The 23266-nt window shown below is 39.2% G+C and overlaps 1 protein-coding gene across 3 annotated transcripts in view; it reads left to right on the top strand.

The window, feature by feature from the left end:
- CFAP221 (cilia and flagella associated protein 221) overlaps positions 1 to 23266 on the top strand; it is a 97067-nt gene that overhangs the window by 19892 nt on the left and 53909 nt on the right. For all 3 annotated transcript variants that reach the window (XM_066346666.1, XM_066346668.1, XM_066346667.1), the window contains exon 7: positions 16239 to 16342. In XM_066346666.1, the coding sequence (XP_066202763.1) occupies positions 16239 to 16342 (104 nt within the window). The remainder of the gene's footprint in view (positions 1 to 16238; positions 16343 to 23266) is intronic.

Raw genomic sequence — 23266 nt, 5'->3', positions numbered from 1 at the left:
CGAGAGATGTCAAAGAGCGTACTGCCTATTTTTCTTCTAAGATGCTTATGGTTTTATGGCTTACATTTAAGTCTTTTATCCATTTTGAGTTTATTTTTGTGACTGGTGTAAGTTGGTGGTCTAGTTTCATTTTTTTGCAGGTAGCTGTCCAATTTTCCCAACACCATTTGTTAAAGAGACTATCTTTACTCCATTGTATGCTCTTACCTCCTTTGCCAAATATCAGTTGTCCCTAAAGGTATGGGTTTATTTCTGGGTTCTCTGCTCTGTTCCATTGATCTATACACCTGTTCTTATGCCAGTATCAGGCTGTTTTGAGTACAATGGCCTTGTAGTAGAACTTGATATCCAGAAGTGTGATACCTCCCACTTAATTCTTCCTTTTCAAGATTGCTGAGGCTATTTGTGTTTTCTTTTGGTTCCATATAAAGTTTTGGAATATATGTTCTATATCTTTTAAGTAAGTCATTAGTATTTTAATCAGTATTGCATTGAATTTATAAATTGCTTTGGGTAATATAAAGATTTTAATGATGTTTATTCATCCTAACCATAAAGCACGGTATATGCTTCCACTTGTTTGTATCTTCCCTGATTTCTTTTATCAATGTTTTATAATTTTCCGAGTACAAGTCTTTAATCTCCCTGGTTAAATTTATTCCTAGGTCCTTTATTTTTTTGATTGCAATGGTGAAGGGAATTGCTTCCTTAATTTCTCTTTCTGACAGTTCATTGTTAGTGTATAAAAATGCCTCCGATTTCTGAGTATTAATTTTATATCCTGCCACCTTGCTGAATTCATTTATAAGGTCCAGTAGTTTTTTGACTGAGACTTTAGGGTTTTCTATATACAATATCATATCATCTGCAAATAATGATAGTTTTACTTCTTCTTTTCCAATTTGGATACCTTTTATTTCTTTTTCTTGCCTGAGTACTGTGGCTAGGACTTCCAGAACTATGTTGAATAAGAGTGGTGAAAAGGGGCACCCCTGCTTCATTACAGATCTTAAGAGCATTGCTTTTAATTTTTGCCCATTGAGTATGATGTTGGCTGTGGGTTTGTCATAGATGGCCATTATCATGTTGAGGTATGTTCCCTGTATTCCCACTTTGCTGAGAGTTTTGATCATGAATGGGTGTTGGATTTTATCAAATGTTTTTTTTTCTGCATCTATTGAAATTATCATGTGGTTTTTCTCCTTCCTTTTGTTTATGTGATGAATCACATTGATTGATTTGTAAATATTGTACCAGCCTTGCCTCCCAAGAATAAATCCCACGTGATCATGGTGTATGATTTTGTTCATATATTGCTGGATCTGATTTGCTAATATTTTGTTGAGGATTTTAGCATCTAAATTCATCACAGATATTAGCCTATAATTTTCTTTCTTTGTGTCGTCTTTGCCTGGTTTTGGAATCAGAATTATGCTCGCCTCATAAAAGGAGCTTGAGAGTCTTCCTTCTTCCTGAATTTTTTGAAATAGCTTGAGAAGGATAGGAGTTAGTTCTTCTTTGAATATTTGGTAGAATTCACTTGTGAAGCCATCAGGCCCAGGACTTTTCTTTTTTGGGAGTTTTTTGATAACTGTTTTGATCTCATTTGTTGTAATCGGTCTGTTTGGGTTTTCTGATTCTTCCAGATTTTTGGAAGATTATACGTTTCAAGGAATTTGTCCATTTCATCTAGGTTGTCTAGTTTTTTGGCGTACAGTTCTTCATAGTATTTTCTTACAATATTTTGTATTTCTGTTATGTCAGTTGTTATTTCTCCACTCTCATTTCTAATTTTAATTATTTGAGTCCTCTCTCTTTTTTTCTTGGTGAGTCTGGTTAAAGGTTCATCGATCTTGTTTACCTTTTCAAAGAACCAGCTCCTGGTTTCATTGATCCTCTGTATTGTTTCCTTAGCCTTTATGTCATTTATTTCTGCTCTGATCTTTATTATTTCCTTTCTTCTACTAGCTCTGGGCTTTACTTGCTGTTCTTTTTCTAGTTCTTTTAGATGCAGGGTCAAGTTGTTTATTTGAGCTTTTTCTAGCTTCTTAAGGTTTGCCTGTAATGCTATGAACTTCCCTCTCAGGACTGCTTTTGCTCTGTCCCATAAATTTTGAGTTGATGTATGCTTATTATCGTTCGTTTCTAGGAATTTTTTTATTTCTTCTTTGATCTCATTGTTAACACATCTGTTATTTAATAACATGCTATTTAGTTTCCAAGTGTTTGTGTATTTTTCAGTTTTTCTGTTGTGGTTGATTTCTAGTTTCATGCCATTGTGATCAGAGAAAGTGCTCGATATGATTTCAATCTTCTTCAATTTGTTGAGACTGCTTTTGTGCCCTAACATGTGGTCTATCCTAGAAAATGTACCATGAGCACTTGAAAAGAATGTATATTCTGCTGCTTTGGGTTGAAAGATTCTGAAGATATCTATTAAATCGAGTTGATCTAGTGTGTCCTTTAAGTCTGCTTTTTTTTTTGTTAATTTTCTTTCTTGAGGATCTATCTAGTGATGTTAGTGGGGTATTGAAATCTCCTACTATTATAGTATTGCTGTTGATCTTGCCCTTTATATCCATCAAAGTCTGCTTTATATATTTAGGTGCTCCTATATTAGGTACGTAGATATTTATAACTGTTATATCTTCCTTTTGGATTGCTCCCTTTATCATTATGTAGTGGCTTTCTTTATCTCTTACTATAGCCTTTGTTTTAAAGTCCATTTTGTCTGATATAAGTATTGCTACCCTAGCTTTTTTTTCATTTCCATTTGCATGAAATATTTTTTTCCATCTTTTTATCTTCAGTCTATGTGCATCATTTGTTTTAAGGTGTGTCCCTTGTAGACAGCATATGTATGGGTCCTGTTTTCTTATCCATGCAGCTACCCTATGTCTTTTATCTGATCATTTAATCCATTTACATTTAAAGTTATTATTGATATGTAGTTGTTTATTGCCATTTTATTCTTTAAAATGTATTCCTCTTTTGCTATATTCTTTTTCTCCTTTGATCTGTGTACAACAGGCCTCTTAGCATTTCTTGCAGCATTGGTTTGGTGGTAGTGAATTCCTTTAGGTTTTTTTTTGTTTGTTTGTTTGTTTTGTCTGGAAAGCTTTTTATTTCTCCTTTAATTTTAAATGATAGCCTTGCTGGATAAAGTAGTCTTGGGTGTAGGATCATGTTCTGCATTACTTTGAATATTTCTTGCCATTCCCTTCTGGCCTCAAGTGTTTCTGTTGAGAAGTCGTATGTCATCCTTATGGGGGCTCCTTTGTAGGTGATAGTTTTTTTTCTCTAGCAGCTTTTAATATTTTCTCTTTATCACTTAGCTTTGGTATTTTAATTATGATGTGTCTCGGTGTAGATTTTTTTGAGTGTCTCTTTAATGGAGTTCTCTGTGCTTCTTGAACTTGTGAGACATTTTCCTGACTTAATTTAGGGAAGTTTTCAGCTATGATATGTTTGAACAAAGTCTCTATCCCTTGTTCTTTCTCTTCTTCTTCAGGAACCCCTATGATGCAGATGTTATTTCTCTTCATGTTGTCACAGAGCTCTTTTAGAATTTCCTCAGACTTTCTGAGTCTCTTTTCTTTTTTCTGCTCTGCTTCTATGCCTTCATTTATCTTGTCCTCTAACTCGCTGATTTGATTCTCAGCTACATCCCACCTGCTTTTAATTCTTTCCATTGTGTTCTTCATTTCTGATATTGTATTTGTCATTTCTGACTGATTCTTTTTCTTATTTCAATGTCCTTTTTTATATTTGCTATCTCTTTATTTAGATGTTCGGAATGACCATCTATTGTTGTTCTAAGATCTGTGAGCATCCCAACAATCGTTATTTTAAACTCTGCATCTGGTAATTTGGTTATATCTTACTCATTCAGGTCATTTTCTGGGGATTTCTCTTGATTCATTTGTGTTGCATTTCTCTGCCTTCTCAGTTTGGCCACTGGAGTCCACTGGGTGTGGCCTTTGTGTTCCCTAGGTGTGGTCTGTCTGCAGGCCCACCACCCCCTCTGCTGCTGCTGCCTAGGGCATATGAGTATGGGTGTTGCCGGGGCCAGCCCACTAGGGCTGTTGCTGTGGTTTCCGCCTCTCCTTCACAGGAGTGGCTGTGATCATGTGCTCGGTGTACAAGCCTTGGTGGCCTTGGTCTTTGCCCCACCCCCGCGGGTGGGCCACTGGAGGATTTTAATCCACCCAGAAGCTGGCATATACTAGCTGCCTCTTGATACAGGCCCAGAGGGTGAGCAAAGACCTTGGGATTCAGCACATTCCAGTATGTGCAGGCAGTGCTGAGTAGGGAGGGGGTTACAGGTTGCTGGAATTAGAGAGGTGTAGCTTTTGGAGATGGTGAGGGGATTAGCATATATGAATCTCAGGACCCTTCCATTTTAGTACTATCTGTTTTCCTTGAATAGAACTCCCAAATTTAGCTCTGGTCCCATGGCTTTTGTTCAGCTGGTTAGTGGCCCTCTTCTCTCCCCCAGGCATTTCCATGAGCTTCTGACTCATATCTCATGTGATCTTTTTTTTAACAACTCTTTAACAATTGTTAATAAATAAAACATACAAAAGAATACATAATGATCTGTGAAAATTAATGAATAATAAAAATAGTATAATGAATAATAATATTAAGACATAAAACATTACCATAAATTTGCAACTACTATTTTGAATTTTGTGACCATTCTTTTCTGATTGATTGTAATAATTTTGACACACACATATGTATTATCCTTAAATAATATGTTGTTAGCTTTGCCAGTGCTTTATCTTTCTAGGAACATGATAATGGTGTCTGTAAGCTCTTTTGTAACTTGCTTTTTCCATTCAATATTATCTCTTTGTAGTTCAGCCATGTTAACGATTACAGCCATAGTTCATGGCTATAATGTCTGATGCATGGAGTTACCACAGTTATTTTTCTCCGTTCTATTCCTAATTTACTTATGTGTTGTTTTCACATTTGTTTGTTTGTTTGTTTGTTTTTTCCTTTGTCCAACACTGCTATTGTGTATCTTTGAACATGGCATGGAGCACATGTTCTAGAGTTTCTCATGGGTATATACCTAGAAATGAAATTGCAGATTTAGCACAAATTCATTGTTACTATCTAATGTCAAATTATTTTCCAAAATGGTTGTACTATTCATACACCCACCTGCAGTGCATGAAAATTTGTTTTTCTACATCACTGCCAACAGTGGGTATTATCAGACTTTTACATTTTGGGTGACATATATTCTTGGCTCTTTGTTCTTTCATTTTCTGTTTATTGTCCCCCAAATTCTGCCAGAACTCTATCCCATTACTTCCTCACTACCCCTCTTCAGCCCTTCTTGTCTTCACCTGGTCCTTCTCAGTATTAAGTGGTCTGTACAGGGACCCCAAGATTCACCTGACAGAGATGAATCCCTCCTGGTAAGATCCACTCACACTATGCATTTTGAGGCCAAATAGTTATTTCCTTTAAACAAGTGAATATAGCAATTTTTACCAAAATCGTAGTGGCAGAAAACAAGTAACTTTGTAATTCATTCTTTCTTTTTCCTCCCTCCCTTCCTTCCTTCCTTCTTTTCTTCCTTCTTTCCTTCCTTCCTTCCTTCCTTCCTTCCTTCCTTCCTTCCTTCCTTCCTTCCTTCCTTCCTTCCTTCCTTCCTTCCTTCCTTCTTCTTTCCTCCTTCTCTCTACTCTCCCACACATCTCTCTTTCCTTTATTTTCCTTCCCTCTCCTCTTTCTTTCTTTCTTTCTTTATTTATTTATTTCTCTCTTTTGTCTGTTTCTTTCCATCCACAAATTACTTTTTGTTTGGACCATAAACCAGGCTTATGAGAACAGTGGTTTACTAAACTGGCAAAAATTATATGCCTTAAAATTCAAACATCAGTCTTGGTTAAAACACAAATCTATCAACTTCCCTACAGGTTTTTGGAGCTATTTTGTATATAATTTCCTTCATTTGTAATCAGAAAGAATATTTCAGTTAAATAGTTTATTAAACTGAGCTATTATGTATAATGATATATACATGTTTTAAATCTTTCAAAACACAACCATGCTGCTTTTTTTCCTGCCAACAGTCTGGCAGCCAGCAGTGTCTTCCTAAGACTTTGTGTACTCAATGACCCTGGCTGGTTGGCTCAGTGGTAGAGCATTGGCCCAGTGTGTGTAAGTTCTGGGTTCGATTCCCAGTCAGGGCACACAAGAAAAGTGACCATCTGCTTCTCCACCCCGTCCCATTCTCTATCTCTCTAGTTCTCTCTTTCTTTTCTCTCCCACAGCCATGACTTGATTGGTTTGAGCACATGGAACCCAGATGCTGAGGATGGCTTCATGGAGCCTCTGCCTCAGGTGCTAAAAATAGCTCAGTTGCAAGCATGGCCCCAGAAGGGCAGAGCATCCACCCCAGACAGGGGTTGTGGGGTGGATCCTGGTTGGGGCACATGCGGGGGTCTGCCACTCTATCTTCCCTCCTCTCACTTGGAAAAAGAAGAAAAAGAAAAGAACCACAAGAGAAAAGCAGTTAGTTACCTACCAGGAAACTCCCATAAGACTGTCAGCTGATTTCTCAACAGAAACTTTGCAGACCATAGGGAATGACAAGAAATATTCAAAATGATGAAAACCAAGATTATTCTACCCAGCAAAGCTATCATTTAGAATCAAAGGACAGATAAAGAGCTTCCCAGACAAGAAAAAGCTAGAGTTCATCACCACCAAACTAGTATTACATGAAATGTTAGTGACTTCTTTAAGAAGTAGAAGAAGAAAAGATAAAAATATGAATATTAAAATGGCAATAAATATATCTATCTATCAATAATTACTTTAAATAAAATGGATTAAATGCTCCAATCAAAAGATACATGGTGACTGAATGGGTAACAAAACAAGACTCTACATATATTGTCAACAAGAGACTGTTCAGATTGAAAGACACATACCAACTAAAAGTAATGGAATAGAAAAAGATGTTTATGAAAATGGAAACAAACAAACCAAAATGCTGGGGTAGCAGTACTTACACCAGACAAAGTAGATCTAAAAAACAAATGAGCAAGCAAAGCAGAAACATATTCATAGATACAGAGAACATTTTGATGGTTGCCAGATGGGAGGGGGATAAGCAAATGGGTGAAAAAGGTGAAAGGATTGAGAAATACAATTCAGTAGTTACAGAATATTCATGGGATGTAAAGTACAGCATGGAGAATATAGTCAATAATACTGTAATAACTATGCATGGTGTCAGATGGGTACTGGATTTGTTGTGGTGATCACTTTGTAAGTTCTATAATGTCTAATCACCGGGTTATATACCTAAAACTAATATAATACTGTATGTCAACTGGAATTGAAAAATGTAATTATTATTTAAAGTTAAAAAAAAGCAATGATTGCAAATATTTAAATGTAGCCATAGGACCTTAGGTCAGGTTCCTTAGAATTAGAAACAAGGGTTCTTTCCACATGATTTATGATATATTAAGGCATAACCCATAAAGTAGTGAAGGTTAGGGATGGGATGCCCAGCAACCCAGCCAAAAAGAAGTTCAAGGTGAAAGTCATCAGCCATAGCACTCCCAAATATGAGTGATGGGTGCACCAGCTGATGAGAGAGAATGCTGTCAGCGTTCACTACAAATCTATAGCAAGCAGGATGGTCTTGGATTTACACATCCACTTGTCAGTGCTCCATGTGACTTCATGTATCTCTGGAATTATACTTACATGGAGCAATGGTATGGATTCCATGAACAGTTGAACAGTTACAAGCTGTTGCTTGGCACAGGTGATAATTTCCCAATGGATTGTATCAGAATTGGATAGTGCAGGGCTGATGAACTATCATCAGGATGCCTTCCCTCCCCAGGACAGGGGCAGTGGTCTGGGCAGCCTCCAGGACTCACATTGGGGCTAGAAGTGGGTGGTAGAGTGGTCCTGCCCACATGAGAGCAATAATGAGAGTTCATTGTAGAAAAAAATTAAAAGACAACAAAACTTACTAGATATTATTCTGGTTTTGAATATTTTTATGTACCAACAATTCTAAATATTGTCAGTGATAAAATACTCCTTACAAGCCACTGTTAAGAAGCATAAGGAGAAGTGATCACCTTGTCTGTGATCTCTGTCTCACTGTGGCCTCCAAGGTCACTGCTCTCATGTTTGCTCTTATCTGTGTCTCCTTGCCTGTGTGGCCCATCAGGCCCTCTTCCTCAGTGCTTGACGACCATCAGCTCCTGCTCTTCCTCTGCCTTAGTTTGAATCTCCTACCCCATATACTGTATGGAGGAATGCCTTCTTCAGAGGCTGCTTGTGAGATCAGGCTGTGGGACCAGAAACAGATGTGCCTCTGAATTGCTGCCTCTCTAAGCCTGTGCCAGATGTTTGACAGCTTCTGAGCCCAACCTCACCCATTTCTCTTCTTTGTGCTACCAAACCAGAGGGGAGCTCCAGTCAGCACCTCCCTCAGCTCTACCATCTACCTGTCATTGTCTTCAATAGATGAAATGCCTGATTGCTTCCAGTTTTTCCCCTGGCTCATTCTACTCCCCTCTTAGCTCCTCAACTTCAGCCTTTCCATTTGTACCTCCTTAATGGAAAGTTGAAAGCCCAGGATGGTTTTACAAGGTATTTCTAGATTGTTGGAACGAAACAAAGAAGTGACCCATCAATTCTCAAATCTTGTCTGTTGAAGACGATTTTATAATCTCAACTTGTCATTGCTTCACCATTTACCCATCCATTCATCTATCCATCCATCCATCCATCCATCCATTCATCCATCCTGATTTTGGCCTACTGGCCCCCATTTCATACTTCTTGATTTTTTTGTTTGTTTTTTATTGATTTTAATTTGTTGTGTTTACATAGTTACAAATGTTCCCGAATATATCTCCCTCCCTCCCCCCATGTTCTACTTGATACCCCTTTGCCCTCCCCCACCACCTTCCCCCCTTCCCTCCATGACTTACTATCTTGCCCTCTATCTCTCTGTGTTAAGTGTATATATTTTCATTACTGTCTTTCCTTTCTTTGATCCTCTCCTCTCATCCCCTTTCCTTCTGACTGCTTTCCCTCTGGACTCTTTGACCCCTTCTCTGCCTCTCTTTCATTCCTCAGTTCACCTTGTTCATTGGATTCCTCATATGAGTGAGGTCATATGACATTTTTCCTTCTCTGCCTGGCTTATTTTACTTAGCATAACAGACTCCAGGTCCATCCATATTATCACAAAGGGTAAGATTTCCTTCTTTTTCACGGCTGCATAGTATTCCATTGTGTATATGTACCACTGCTTTTTAATCCACTAGCCTACTGACGGACACTTGGGCTGTTTCCAGATCTTGGCTATTGCAAACAATGCTGCAATAAACATGGGAGTGCATTTCTTCTTTTGAGTCAGTGATTTCTTATTCTTAGGATATATTCTTAGAAGTGGGATAGCTGGGTCAAAAGGCAGTTTGATTTTTAATTTTTTTTCTCTTTTTTTATTTATTTACTTATTTATTAAATTTAATGCAGTGACATGGATAAATCAGGGTACATATGTTGAGAGAAAACATCTCTAGATTATTTTGACATTTGATTGTGCTGTATACCCCTCCCCCAAAGGTAAATTGTCTTCTGTCACCTTCTATCTGGTTTTCTTTGTGCCCCTTCCCTCCCCCAACCCCTCTCTCCTTCTTCGCCCCATCCCCCCTCCCCTCACCCCCCACCCCTATTGCGATCACATTCTTGTTCATGTCTCTGAGTCTCATTTTTATGTCCCTTCTATGTATGGATTTATATAGTTCTTAGTTTTTTTCTGATTTACTTATTTCACTTCGTATAATGTTATCAAGGTCCATCCATGTTGTTGTAAATGATCCGATGTCATCATTTCTTATGGCTGAGTAGTATTCCATAGTATATATGTACCAAAGCTTTTTAATCCACTCGTCCTCTGACGGACACTTGGGCTGTTTCCAGATCTTCGCTATTGTGAACAATGCTGCCACAAACATGGGGGTACATTTCTCTTTTGGAGCCGTTCTATGGTGTCCTTGGGGTATATTCCTAAAAGTGGGATAGCTGGGTCAAAAGGCAGTTCGATTTTCAGTTTTTTGAGGAATCTCCATACTGTTTTCCACAGTGGCTGCACCAGTCTGCATTCCCACCAGCAGTGCAGGAAGGTTCCCTTTTCTCCACATCCTCCCAAGCACTTATTCTGTGTTGTTTTGTTGTTGAACGCCATTCTGGCTGGTGTGAGGTGATATCTCATTGTGGTTTTAATTTGCATTTCTCTAATGATTAGTGATGTTGAGCATTTTTTCATATGCCTATTGGCCATCTGTATGTCCTCTTTGGAGAAGTGTCTATTCATCTCTTTTGCCCATTTTTGGATTGGATTGTTTGTCTTCCTGGTGTTGAGATTTACAAGTTCTTTATAAATTTTGTTTATTAACCCCTTATCAGACATATTGTCAAATATGTTCTCCCATTGTGTAGTTTGTCTTTTTATTCTGTTCTTGTTGTCTTTAGGTTATTATTGATATGTAGTTGTTTATTGCCATTTTATTCTTTAAAGGTGTATTCCTTTTTTGCTATATCCTTTTCCCACTTTGATCTGTTTACAACAGGCCCCTTATCAATTCCTGCAGCATTGGTTTGGTTGTAATGAATTCCTTGAGTTGTTTTTTGTCTGGGAAGTTTTTTATTTCTCCTTCAATTTTAAACGATAGCCTTGCTGGATAAAGTAGTCTTGGTTGTAGGTTCTTGTTCTGCATTACTTTGAATATTTCTTGCCATTCCCTTCTGGCCTCAAGTGTTTCTGTTGAGAAGTCGGATGTCATCCTTATGGGGCCTCCTTTGTAGGTGATAACTTTTTTTTCTCTCGTAGCTTTTAATATTTTCTCTTTATCACTTAGCTTTGGTATTTTAATTATGATGTGTCTTGGTGTAGGTTTCTTTGGGTTTCTCTTTAATGGAGTCCTCTGTGCTTCTTGGACTTGTGAGAGTTTCTCTTGCATTAATTTAGGGAAGTTTTCAGCTATGATATGATTGAACAAAGTCTCTATCCCTTGTTCTTTTTCTTCTTCTTCAGGAACCCCTATGATGCGGATGTTATTTCTCTTCATGTTGTCACAGAGCTCTCTAAGAGTTTCCTCTGACTTTTTGAGTCTCTTTTCTCTTTTCTTCTCTGCTTTCATGCCTTCATTCCAGTTGTCCTCCAACTCGCTGATTCGATCCTCAGCTCTGTTATCCTGTTTTTAATTCCTTCCATTGCGGTCTTTATTTCTGATATTGTATTTGTCATCTCTGACTGATTATTTTTTATACTTGCTATTTCTTTATTTTGGTGTTCATAATGACCATCCATTGTTGTTCTAAGATCCCTAAGCATCCTTACAATCATTATTTTGAACTCCGCATCTGGCAGTTGATTATTTCCATATCACTCAGTTCATCTCCTGAAGGTGTCTCTTGTGGTTTCATTTGGATTGCACTTCTTTGTCTTCTCATTGTCTGTTTTGGGGTGTTTTATTTGTAGAGTTGGTTGAGTCTAGGCTTGGTGTTGTCTGCCTCCAGTTTTCAGATGTGTTATTTCTAGGTCTTCTTGGATTGATATCAGCTGTTATCTGTAATCCATTTTCGGATTTGGGCAGCTTTGAAGTCTTGATTTGTTTGTTTTCTTAACAGATGATAGTCTTGTTTACTGATCTTAGCAGGGGGCTTCCTTGAAACTGTATCCAGGAATGCGATGGGTGTAACCTGAGTCTCTGAAGGCCTCTTTAGCCAACTAATCTCTCTGGGGGCAGGGTGTTTTCTCAGCTTCAGTAGGGGGAGGTGTATCTCAGATCTCCATGGAGACCTGAGTTACTGCCCCTCCTCCCCACTTCTTGTTTTCAGCTCTGTCTTGTTGCGCTGATTGGAGCTGGATAGATGTCCGGAGATCTCTGATCTGGAAGCACTTCAGCTCTGTTTTGTGAAAGGTTCAGTCCCTCCCCAAGCTATGGCTGCCTCCAGCACAGATGAGTCAGCTTTTTTAGGTTGTCTCCTTCATTCCTTAGCCCCTCACAGTCTGTCCCTCTCTCTTTCCTTTCCACTTGGGAGATAAGCTGGTCTTTTCAACACACCTCAATCCCTGGTCGCCAGGCAAGTGGCTGTGAGCAGTAGTTTTGGCTCTTTTCCCTTGTGTGAGATCCCCTCTGGGCTCTCAGCCTCACCCCCCCTTCCGTTCCTGTAAGCAGGGGAGATTCGGGCGCTCCCTACCAGGTTTGTTGTGGCTTCTTCTTTGCTCCTTGGTTTCTGAGAGCTGTTCTTGTAGTTCAGAGTTGGTTTTTCATGCTGATTTTTCCTAAATTGATTTGTATTCCAGTTTGGTGGTGAGAGCTGGGCGTCTGTGTGTCCGCCTACTCCACTGCCATCTTTTCAGTCCCTGATTTTTAATTTTTTGAGGAATCTCCGTACTGTTTTCCACAGTGACTGCAACACTCTGTATTCCCATCAGCAGTGCAGGAGGGTTCCCTTTTCTTCACCCCCTCACCAGCATTTGTTATGTGTTGTTTTGTTGATGGCTGCCATTCTGACTGGTGTGAGGTGATATCTCATTGTGGTTTTAATTTGCATTTCTCTAATGATTAGTGATGTTAAACATTTTTTCATATTCCCATTGGCCAACTGTATGTCCTCTTTGGAGAAATGTCTATTCAGTTCTTTTCCCCAATTTTTGAATGGATTGTTTGCTTTCCTGGTGTTGAGTTTAACAAGTTCTTTGTAGATTTTGGTTAATAACTTCTTATCAGACATTTTGGCAATTATGTTCTCCCATTGTGTGGGTTGTCTTTTTTTTTTTACGTTGTCTTTTGCTGTGCAAAAGCTTTTTAGTTTGATATAGTGTCATTTATTCATCCTGTTTTTTATTTCACTTGCCTGTGGAGATAAATCAGCAAATATATTGCTGCAAGAAATGTCAGAGAGCTTACTGCCTATGTTTTCTTTCAAGATGACCATGGTTTCATGACTCACATTCAAGTCCTTTATCCATTTTGAGTTTATTTTTGTGAATGGTGAAAGTTGGTGATCTATTTTTATTTTTTTGCATGTACTTGTCCAATTTTCCCAGCATCATTTGTTAAAGAGACTGTCTTTACTCCATTGTAGGCTCTTACCTCCTTTGTCAAATATCAGTTGGCCATAAAGTTGTGGGTGTATTTCTGGGTTCTCCATTCTGTTCCATTGATCTATATGCCTGTTCTTATGCCAGTACCAAGCTGTTTTGAGTACAATGGCCTTGTAGTATAACTTGATATCAGGAAGTGTGACACCCCTGCTTTATTTTTCTTTTCCAAGATTGCTGAGGTTATTCGTGTTCTTTTTGGGTTCCATATAAATTTTTGGAATATTTTCTCTATATCTTTGAAGTATGATATTGATATTTTAATAGAAATTGCATTGAATTTATAGATTGCTTTGGGTAGTATAGACATTTTAATGATGTTTATTCTTCCTATCCATGAACATGTTATATGTTTTCACTTGTTTGTATCTTCCTTGATTTCTTTTATCAATGTTTTATAATTTTCTGAGTACAGGTCTTTAACCTCCTTGGTTAAATCTATTCCTAGATACTTTATTTTTTTGGTTGCAATAGTAAAGGGAATTGTTTCCTTAATTTCTCTTTCAGACAGTTCATTGTGGGTGTATATAAATGCCACTGATTTCTGAATATTGATTTTATATCCTTCCACTTTGCTGAATTCATTTATCAGTTACAGTAGTTTTTTTGACTGAGACTTTAGGGTTTTCTATGTACAGTATCAAGTCATCAGCAAATAATGAAAGTTTTACTTCTTTTTTTCCAAATTGGATGCCTTTTGTTTCTTCTTCTTGTCTTATTGCTGTGGCTAGGACTTCCAGAACTATGTTGAATAAGAGTGGTGAAAGGGGCCACCCCTGCCTTGTTCCTGTTCTTAAGGGGATTGCTTTTAATTTTTGCCCATTGAATATGATGTTGGTTTGTCATAGATGGCCTTTATCATGTTGAGGTATATTTCCTGTATTCCCACTTTGTTCAGAGTTTTGATCATGAATGGGTGCTGGATTTTATCAAATGCTTTTTCTGCATCTCTTGATATTATCATGTGGTTTTTTCCTTCCCTTTGTTTATCTGATGAATTACATTGATAGATTTGCAAATACTGTACCAGCCTTGCCTCCCCAGAATAAATCCCACTTGATCATGATGTATGACTTTTTTCATGTATTGCTGGATCTGATTTGCTAATATTTTGTTGAGAATTTTAGCATCTAAGTTTATTAGGGATATTGGCCTATTGTTTTCTTTCTTTGTAGTGTCTTTGCCTGGTTTTTGAATAAGGATTATGTTCACCTTGTAAAAGGAGTTTGGAAGTTTTTCCTCCTCTTGAATTTTTTGAAATAGCTTGAGAAGGATAGGAGTTACAGTGGTACCTTGAGATACAAGTTTAATTCGTTCTGTGACTGAGCTCGTAAGTCACTCAACTAGAATATCAAACAAATTTCTCCCATTTAAAATAATTGAAATAGACTTAATCTGTTCCAGCCCTGTGAAACATTCCCAAACCATTCTAAATTATGAAAAAAAGACATTTTTAATTAAGAAACACACATATATACTTTACCAATGCATAACAAAATATATGAAATAAAAGAAAAAAGTGTTATTTAGTACTGTGTTCTTACCTTGGAGACAGACGAGTGTGGCTAATGGAGGTAAATGGCAGAGGAGGAGGGAGGGAGGAAGGGATGCAGGCACTGTAGACACGTAAAGTAAAACTGCACTTTCTTAACACTAAATGTAAACTAAAATTGCATTTTCTTTAAACAAAACTACAACTGCACTTTCTTTACTTAAAACGAAGCCACAAAAACTTAATTGTAAAAAAATGCACTTTCTTAACTTTAAACTTAACCTAAGCTTAACATTACGTATTTTTCTTTCAATCATTACCTGTTTCTGCACTTTCGGCACTTTCACTTGCAGGACTTTTGAATAAAAATCTATCCAAAGAGGTTTGCTTTTGCCTGCCTTTTAAAATGTTATGGAAATGTGACAAACAAGTGTCATTAAAAAGTGCTGAAACACAAACAGTTGAAACTTTTTCTGGCTGTTTCTTTTCAATGAAACTTGAAAGCTTCTCCCACATTGCCAGCATGTCTTTAATTTCACAAACTGGACAACCTTCTTACACCATAAACAAGAATAAACTCAAAATGCATTAAAGATTTAAATGTTAGACTCGAAACCATAAAAATCCTAGAAAAAAATAGAGGCAGTAAAATCTTGGATATTTCTCATAGCAATATTTTTTCTGATATATCACCTCAGGCAAGGTAGACAAAAGAAAAAATAAACAAATAGGACTACATCAAACTACAAAGTTTTTATATACCAAAGGAAACCATCAACAAAATGAAAAGACAACCCACCAAATGGGAGAACATATTTACCAAAACATCTAATAAGGACTTGATATTCAAATTCATAAGGAAATTATAAAAATACCAAAAATCAAACAATCCAATTAAGAAATGGCCAAAAGACCTAAATAGAGACGTCTCCAAAAAGAACACACATTTTGGGCGAGAAAACATTTCTGAATACACAGACCTACTCCAGGTCCAATACTGGTTGTTGGACTTCTAACCAATCAGGCTCTAGTGTATTTCCATCAAATAGCCCATAGTGTTGTTTGGTCTGGTTCCAAGCTCTGTAAGGGCAGGGACTTCCCAGCTTCTGTGAGGTCTGTTTGTCCAGTGGTTCCCTGGTGCCCTGGGGCCTGGTTTGTGGGGGAATGTCTTTCCCCTGTGATGGTGAATAACCAACAGGATAAAGCTGCAGTACCTGAGAGGCTGCAAGGACAGAGGCATTTGAAGTGTGGGCACTCAGAACAGTAGACCACCATTAAGTTCTGGTTCTGCCACTCCCTAGCCATGTCACATTGGGCTGGATACTTATTGTCTCTTGTGCCTCAGTTTCCTCTTCTGTAAATAGGGAGATTATAGTGTTACCACATAGGATTAGAATAGTTCCTATCTGGGAAGTGTGTAGAAGAGCTGGCACCTAGAAATTATTGTATTGGTTTTGACTATTGTCATTACTAGTTGTTCATTACATAAGTTGAGTATCGACTCTTTGGTATCAGAAGAGCTAGTTGCAAAGAAAAATGATATATTCTATTTTTCCCTTTTTGCAGCAAAAAATACATTATTCCTTTGCAGTGCAGCTGCCCTGTGGATTTTGAGTTTCATATCACTTTGATTCAGTCTCATCAAGCCTTTACTATTGAGCCAACATCAGGTAAGGAGATTCAAGATTCCAGGTTCTCAATTTCCTTAGAGTTCTTAGATCACAGAGGGTTTGTAGAGTGGGTGTCAAGTTACAAAAGAGAATCATCCATATTGAAATATGTTATTTTCAAATGTATAGCAGTAACAGATTTTACTTGTCTGACATAATGTAAGTTGGAATTGGATACTTGAGAATAAGGACACTTGGGATCATTGTGACATCCAGATAATTTATAATAATGTCTGGGTACATTTCTTCTAAGATCAAAACTTGAAATTGGAAGTTAATCCATTCTAATTCTAATTTTGGCTCTTTGTACCTCCTTGGTTTTTTATTTCACCTTATTTGAAATAAAATGGGAGTATCATTTCTTCCCAGGCTTTCAGAATCTCAGTGAAATTTCAAATGAATTGTGGAAGTGTGCCTTTGCATGCCACAAAGGACACAGATCCCAGTGCTGCTCAGGGCCTTTAAAAGTGAAGTCTCCACTGAAGTGATTCTGCTCCTGTTTCTGTCTTTTTTTTTTTTTTTTTAATTTTTATTTATTTATTTATTTTTTACAGAGACAGAGAGTGAGTCAGAGAGAGAGGGATAGACAGGGACAGACAGACAGGAATGGAGAGAGATGAGAAGCATCAATCATTAGTTTTTCATTGCGCGTTGCAACACCTTAGTTGTTCATTGATTGCTTTCTCATATGTGCCTTGACCACGGGCCTTCAGCAGACCGAGTGACCCCTTGCTGGAGCCAGCGACCTTGGGTCTAAGCTGGTGAGCTTTGCTCAAACCAGATGAGTCTGCACTCAAGCTGGCGACCTCGAGGTCTCGAACCTGGGTCCTTCCGCATCCCAGTCCAACGCTCTATCCACTGTGCCACCTCCTGGTCAGGCCTGTTTCTGTCTCTTGATGTTTCGGTTTGAGGTTTAAATATCTGCCCACAGTGGTCTGATGTGAACACTAAAATTTTGTTTTTAAATAAATGTCAGGGAAGTTATCCATATGTTGCCTGATATTTCATCATTATAGGTGCCTATTTTGTCCAAAATGAGGGTTCAAAGCAGAAACCTTGAATCACTTCTTTTCTTTTAATGAATGAGAGAGAGAAAGAGAGAGGGACAGACAGGGATTGACAGACAGGAAGGGAGAGTGATGAGAAGCATCAGCTCATAGTTGCAGCATCTTAGTTGCTCACTGATTTCTTTCTCATATGTGCCTTGACCGAGGGGCCTACAACCGAGCCAGTGACCCCTTCCTCAAGCCAACGACCTTGGGCTCAAGCCAGCGATCATGGGGTCATGTTTATGATCCCAAAATCAAGCCGGTGACCCCATGCTCAAGCCGGTGAGCCAGCACTTAAGCCAGCAACCTTGGAGTTTCGAACCTGAGTCCTCAGCATCCCAGGCCATTGCTCTATCCACTGTGCCACCGCCTGGTCAGGCTAGACTATTGACTTTCGGATTCTGCTTCTATGATTTTGAATGATCTGCATCATATGTAATGGTATTGCCAGCATGGCTTCACAAACTGGCCTCCTAGGCTGGACCACTCAGCCTTCTCAGTAGCTATTTGATGAGGCTTAGGCCATCCACTGCTCCACTGGTCTCTCAGGCATTTTCTTACTTTGGCTTCCCACTTTGTTGCTATCCTGCTTTGTTGATGTAGCTGTTGTACTTTTGAGGCTATAGAATTTAGTGATGACTTTTCTCCACCTGCAGTAAAACACCTCAGCTGCATGAACAGTGAAGGGCAGCACTCAGCCCTGACAAGCTCTGGGCTTTTCTCACTTGTCAGGCTTATAGTTGGGCATTTGTGGGTCACTTTTTTTGGCTAGTGAGTCATTTTGCCTCCATTTCACAGATAAACTAAGAACCGTAGGCCAATTTTACACAGTCAACATGTGTATTTTGTAGACACTGTTCTATACACATCTTTGGTAACTGACTGTCTAAGGCTTGTGGAGATCTCTGTAATCTATTATTTGGTTGTAAAGCAACATTTTCTCTGTTAACTAAAAGCATCATGTATCCATGTCTTGCAGGCATTTTGTGCTCAGGCTTGCTAAATGAAAACATTTGAATGAAGCTAATTCCATTTACAAGATATGAACCTAACATAGTGACCTCAACTTTAACTCAACTAGCCATTTGCCCACTGGGCATCCTTGAGGCACAAGTCTAGACCGTGGCTCTTAGATGCTGAATCTAACAATGACTCTAAACTTTCCTGAGATTGAGGAAAAGAAGTGAAGGATTTTGTGGCCTACCTTGTACTGTTAACAAGAAATCATACACAAAACATTAGGATGCTCTATTGATAATTTTGGAAGAGCCAATGATACACAAGTTTGGCCAAGATCTTATTAGTGTTGGAGACCAGCCAAATTCCACAAAAAGTTGTTGAACTTATTTACTTTCAATGACTTTGAGATTCTGGACGTTCATTTGATGTCACACACTCAGTAAGAATGTATCCAATTTATACAAATGGTGACTTGTAGCATCAAATGACTAGTTTCGCAAGAGTTCCTGGGGGTTACTGCCCGGAGTTCTTACTTCAATACTTTCATTCTCCTTTTCTTTTTCAACTATGATGAGCATTACAGGCATTTACAAGTAATTTTCTATTTTAATTTTCTTCCAAAATATACATTTTTACAACTTTATGTTGATTTGGGAATAATCCCAGAGCCTCTGCTCTTGCTTTGGCCTCAGGCTACGTTTTGGTCATAGACATTACCCACAGGCCCCAGGCAACCCTCCCAGCAGGCAGCACATCTGGCAAAGAGCAAATTCCCTTCCCCCAGGATGAGCACTAGGACCACATGGACACTGCACCTGCTGTAGAGGTCCAAGGTACCCCTGTATACCTCCTGACCTGGGTGGCCCATCCAGACTTAGCCCCTAGTCCAGTTACATCACCTCTGTCAAATTCATTCATACTTCTACAATATTTGCCATCATGCTGTCCACATCCCAGCATTTAGATTTCAAAAAGAAGTGAGTTTTAAGCCCTGTTTGCCTTTTTTCTCCCCAAAGGCCCCTTGACTAAGGTTTTTTTATTGTTGTTGTATTTTTCTGAAGTTGGAAACTGGGGAGGCAGTCAGACAGACTCCCACATGCGCCAGACCGGGATCCATCCGGCACACCCACCAGGGGGCGATGCTCTGCCTATCTGGGGCTTCGCTCTGTTGCAACCAGAGCCATTCTAGCTCCTGAGGCAGAGGCCACAGAGCCATCCTCAGCGCCCGGGCCAACTTTGCTCCAATGGAGCCTTGGCTGCAGGAGGGGAAGAGAGAGACAGAGAGGAAGGAGAGGGGGAGGAGTGGAGAAGCAGATGGGCGCTTCTCCTGTGTGCCCTGGCCGGGAATCGAACCCAGGACTCCTGCATGCCAGGCTGACGCTCTACCACTGAGCCAACCGGTATTTGGCCTGACTAAGGTATTTTATTGCATAACAAGCCTTGCCTGCAAGGTCCAGAAGCCTTTGGGAGTCCATAGACGAAGACATTCCTTCCAGACAGGGATGTGATAAGAAGGTCACCCCTGCTTGTACTCCCTGCCTCACCATACACTTGCAGATGGGTAACTCTCAAATCCTGCACAAACTTCAGGGGGAAGAACAGAATTGTCAAGGATATGGTAAAACCTTTGGATCTCCAGCACATAAAGGAAGTTCCCATAAAGTGTTTCTTATTGGTGGTTAGGATGATCATAAATGGCCTCATCGCAGAAAATATATACTGATTATATGGCTATACAGAGAAAGGAAGACACACAGTATATCTTTGGCAAGTGACAAAAAGGAGTAAGACATACCAGCCAAGTTCTTATGACAATCTTCCAGTTAAGCAAATGAGAGACTAACCAGGTGCCATATGCGAGTTTGGAAAAGAATGCTGAGGAAAAAAAAGGAAAATCAAGAGATCAAATTTTTTCTCCAGTTTCTAAAGCACCAAACCTAATGTTGAGGAAGAACATTTAGGGACAATTAATATATCAAATGCAAATGTTTTTCCTATGTTCCTTATGTAACTAATTGATGTAGTGTACTAAAGAAAGCCAGAAAAGCTAAATAAGCAAGTAGCACTTCTTTATGCATGAACCATGAAGCAGCTCTGTCACATGCCTGGCATTCAATGTATCCTCAATGGGTGGCAATGCCTGCACACTGTGTGGCTGTCACAATGTTCACAGTTGCTCCCATTTACTAATAGTAAACCGCATGCCAGTACTGCACTAAGCCTATAACGTGCACTGCCCCATTTCACCCCGCAACACCAAGAGAAAGTACTGTTACCCTCACCTTTCCACAGCCTAGGACAGTGAGTGCAAGGAAGTCAGCTGACTCAACTCCAGACCCGAGCTTTCACTGGCCATCCTAAGCTAGAAGAATAATTACCCCCAAGATGCCTTGAAGTGGGGGGTGGGGTGGATATGCAAATAGAATTAAATCATAGACTAAAGTTTAGAAACAGTCTATTTTTGTGAGAGAGAAGTTAAAGAAATTAGTAATAGCTCCCAACCAAGTCTTTCAGATACTTCTTACCTTCAAGAGCCCTTGGTATCCCCTGTTTACAATGACATGTCAGTTTGGGCTGGTTACACTCAGTTGACCACAGTCGTGGTCAATGAACTTCACCCACAGAACAATGCCTGTACCATGACCACACTCTGCACTTCCACTTTCCATTCAGAGGTGCCAGTTCCACTGAGAAGGGGCAAGGGATGGCATGAGGCAGCCCTCTCTCCCACAGAGAAAGTCTGCCTTCCACCAGAGAGCAGGCAGCAACAACCACAGAGGAAAAGCCAGGAAAGCTCTAGGTGTAAATAAGTATAGGAGATAGTAACTTAAACAAACATAAATATATTTCCTTTAAAAGTGGCCTTTTAAAAGTGAAATATGATTGTTATAAAAAATTCCAACACTGCAAAAAGTAAAAATCTAATATGAAAAATATTACCCAAAATACCACCATCCCAGAAAAAGCCATCGTGAACATCTGTTGAACATTGCTTACGCACAGAGGAAGAAACGGGATTCCAGACACATACAATGATACAGAGATGGGTAAAAATATTAGAAAATGAGACCTATTATACATAAAAATACTGGTTTTGTCATTTGCTATTGATTGAAGAAAAACAGATGAAACCAAAGAAACTGATGAACTTTCTTACTATAAATAATATTCATTCCTAAAAGTTCTGACTAAAATTAATACAGATTATGAAAACATTAAGAGGCTGGAGCTGCCTGACCTGTGGTGGCGCAGTGGATAGAGCACCAACCTGGAATGCTGAGGTCACCGGTTCAAAACCCTGGGCTCACCTAGTCAAGGCACATGCAACAAGCAACCAATAAAAAGCTAGACTGAAACAACTACTCCTGCCTGTCCCACTCTGTAAAACCAATAAGTAAAATCTTAAAAAAAAGAAGAAGAAGAAAAAGTTAGAGCCACTATCTTTTTCAACAGCAGGCTTTAACTTCAGCCAATATGTTGACTGTGAAAGAAGGTGGAGTGAGCACATGCACCCTTTCCCCTCCTGTCCTTGCGACTCCCAGTTCGGTTGTATTATTTGATGTCATCTGGACTTACAGCATTTATATTCTGTCTGATGGCCATAAATGCCACAGTTACTTCGTTTCTATTTAAATAGAACTAAGGTTTCACCTCCATTCTTTGCTCCATGTTTTCTCACTTCTCTTTACTTCAATTGTTTTTCTGGCATCTGATTGTTACCTGGTGGCTTGTTAACATAGGTTCCCGGGGCTGCATACCCAGAGTGCTTGCATGTTTGAGAATGTCTCTCTGCTGCCTGTAATCTCAAAGGACAACTTGACAGGGTATAAAAGTCAGAGTAATCACGTGGAAGAAGGGATGATGAAGATGATGATGATGATAATAATGATGATGATGTAGTAATAACAGCTAATACACTGCTCACAAAAATTAGGGGATATTTCAAAACATTTGACATGCTTCTGCAATATATCACTTGCTACTCAATCACGATAATTGAGTTTGCATCTCATTTGCAGAATCGAATAACTTTCTTTGACTTGTCGTTTGCTTTTCTGATGTTCTTGTTTAATAAAAAAAAATCAAAGGCCTCTTTTTTTATCGCTTCATATTCATTTTGAAATATCCCCTCATTTTTGTGAGCAGTATATTTACATAGTGCTTACCATGTGCCAGACACCACTCTGAATGTACAACTTATTTAATACTCCCAACAACTCTTATGAGTAGATTTTCTTAGACCATCCACTTTATAGATGTTATAGATGAGGAAGGGCCACACGGAGCGTTTAGGTATGTCACCCAAGGGCAGAGCTGGGATCGGAACCCAGGGAATCTGGCACTACTCTCTGAGCTCAGGCACCCTAGGAGAATATCTCCCCAAACTGCTCTGTGCTCACGAGAGTCCCTACACCATCTGTTCTGCGAACTGCCCTTCTGTGGTCACTCACTCTCCACTCTCCTACCATGTCACCTCCAGCCACCTTGGAAGCAGGCTCTGGGTCTAAGGACCAATGACAGTGGCTTATCAGCTCCCTTCTTTGTCATGATACCCACTTCTCCAGGGCCCTGCCACATTCCTGCACTTTGTTCTGTTAATCACAGAGTTGTTGGATATGTTCTCAGGGCTGGGACTCTTGCCTGAGGGGGACCCACTGTCCCCCCAGGGCTCAGCATGCCACATACCTCTGTTTCTCATATTTGGCTGGCATGCTGCTCACCTGTGCTTTGCAGTGTCATTTCCCTTGTTTAGTGGATTTCTCTTCTCTTTCGTTTGACATGTTTGTTTTCCCTTGTTGTTTTGGTGAGTTTCTCAGGAGGGTAGTCAGGTTAAAATAGCTCTAGTTCATCATCTTTCACGAGAAGTGCTGCTGGGTTTGTTTCTGTGGAGTGTGCTCCCTTCCCAATTTATTCA

Source organism: Saccopteryx leptura, chromosome 7, assembly GCF_036850995.1.
Source record: "Saccopteryx leptura isolate mSacLep1 chromosome 7, mSacLep1_pri_phased_curated, whole genome shotgun sequence".
Lineage (NCBI taxonomy): Eukaryota > Metazoa > Chordata > Mammalia > Chiroptera > Emballonuridae > Saccopteryx > Saccopteryx leptura.
This window is presented reverse-complemented; position numbering and strand designations above follow the sequence as displayed.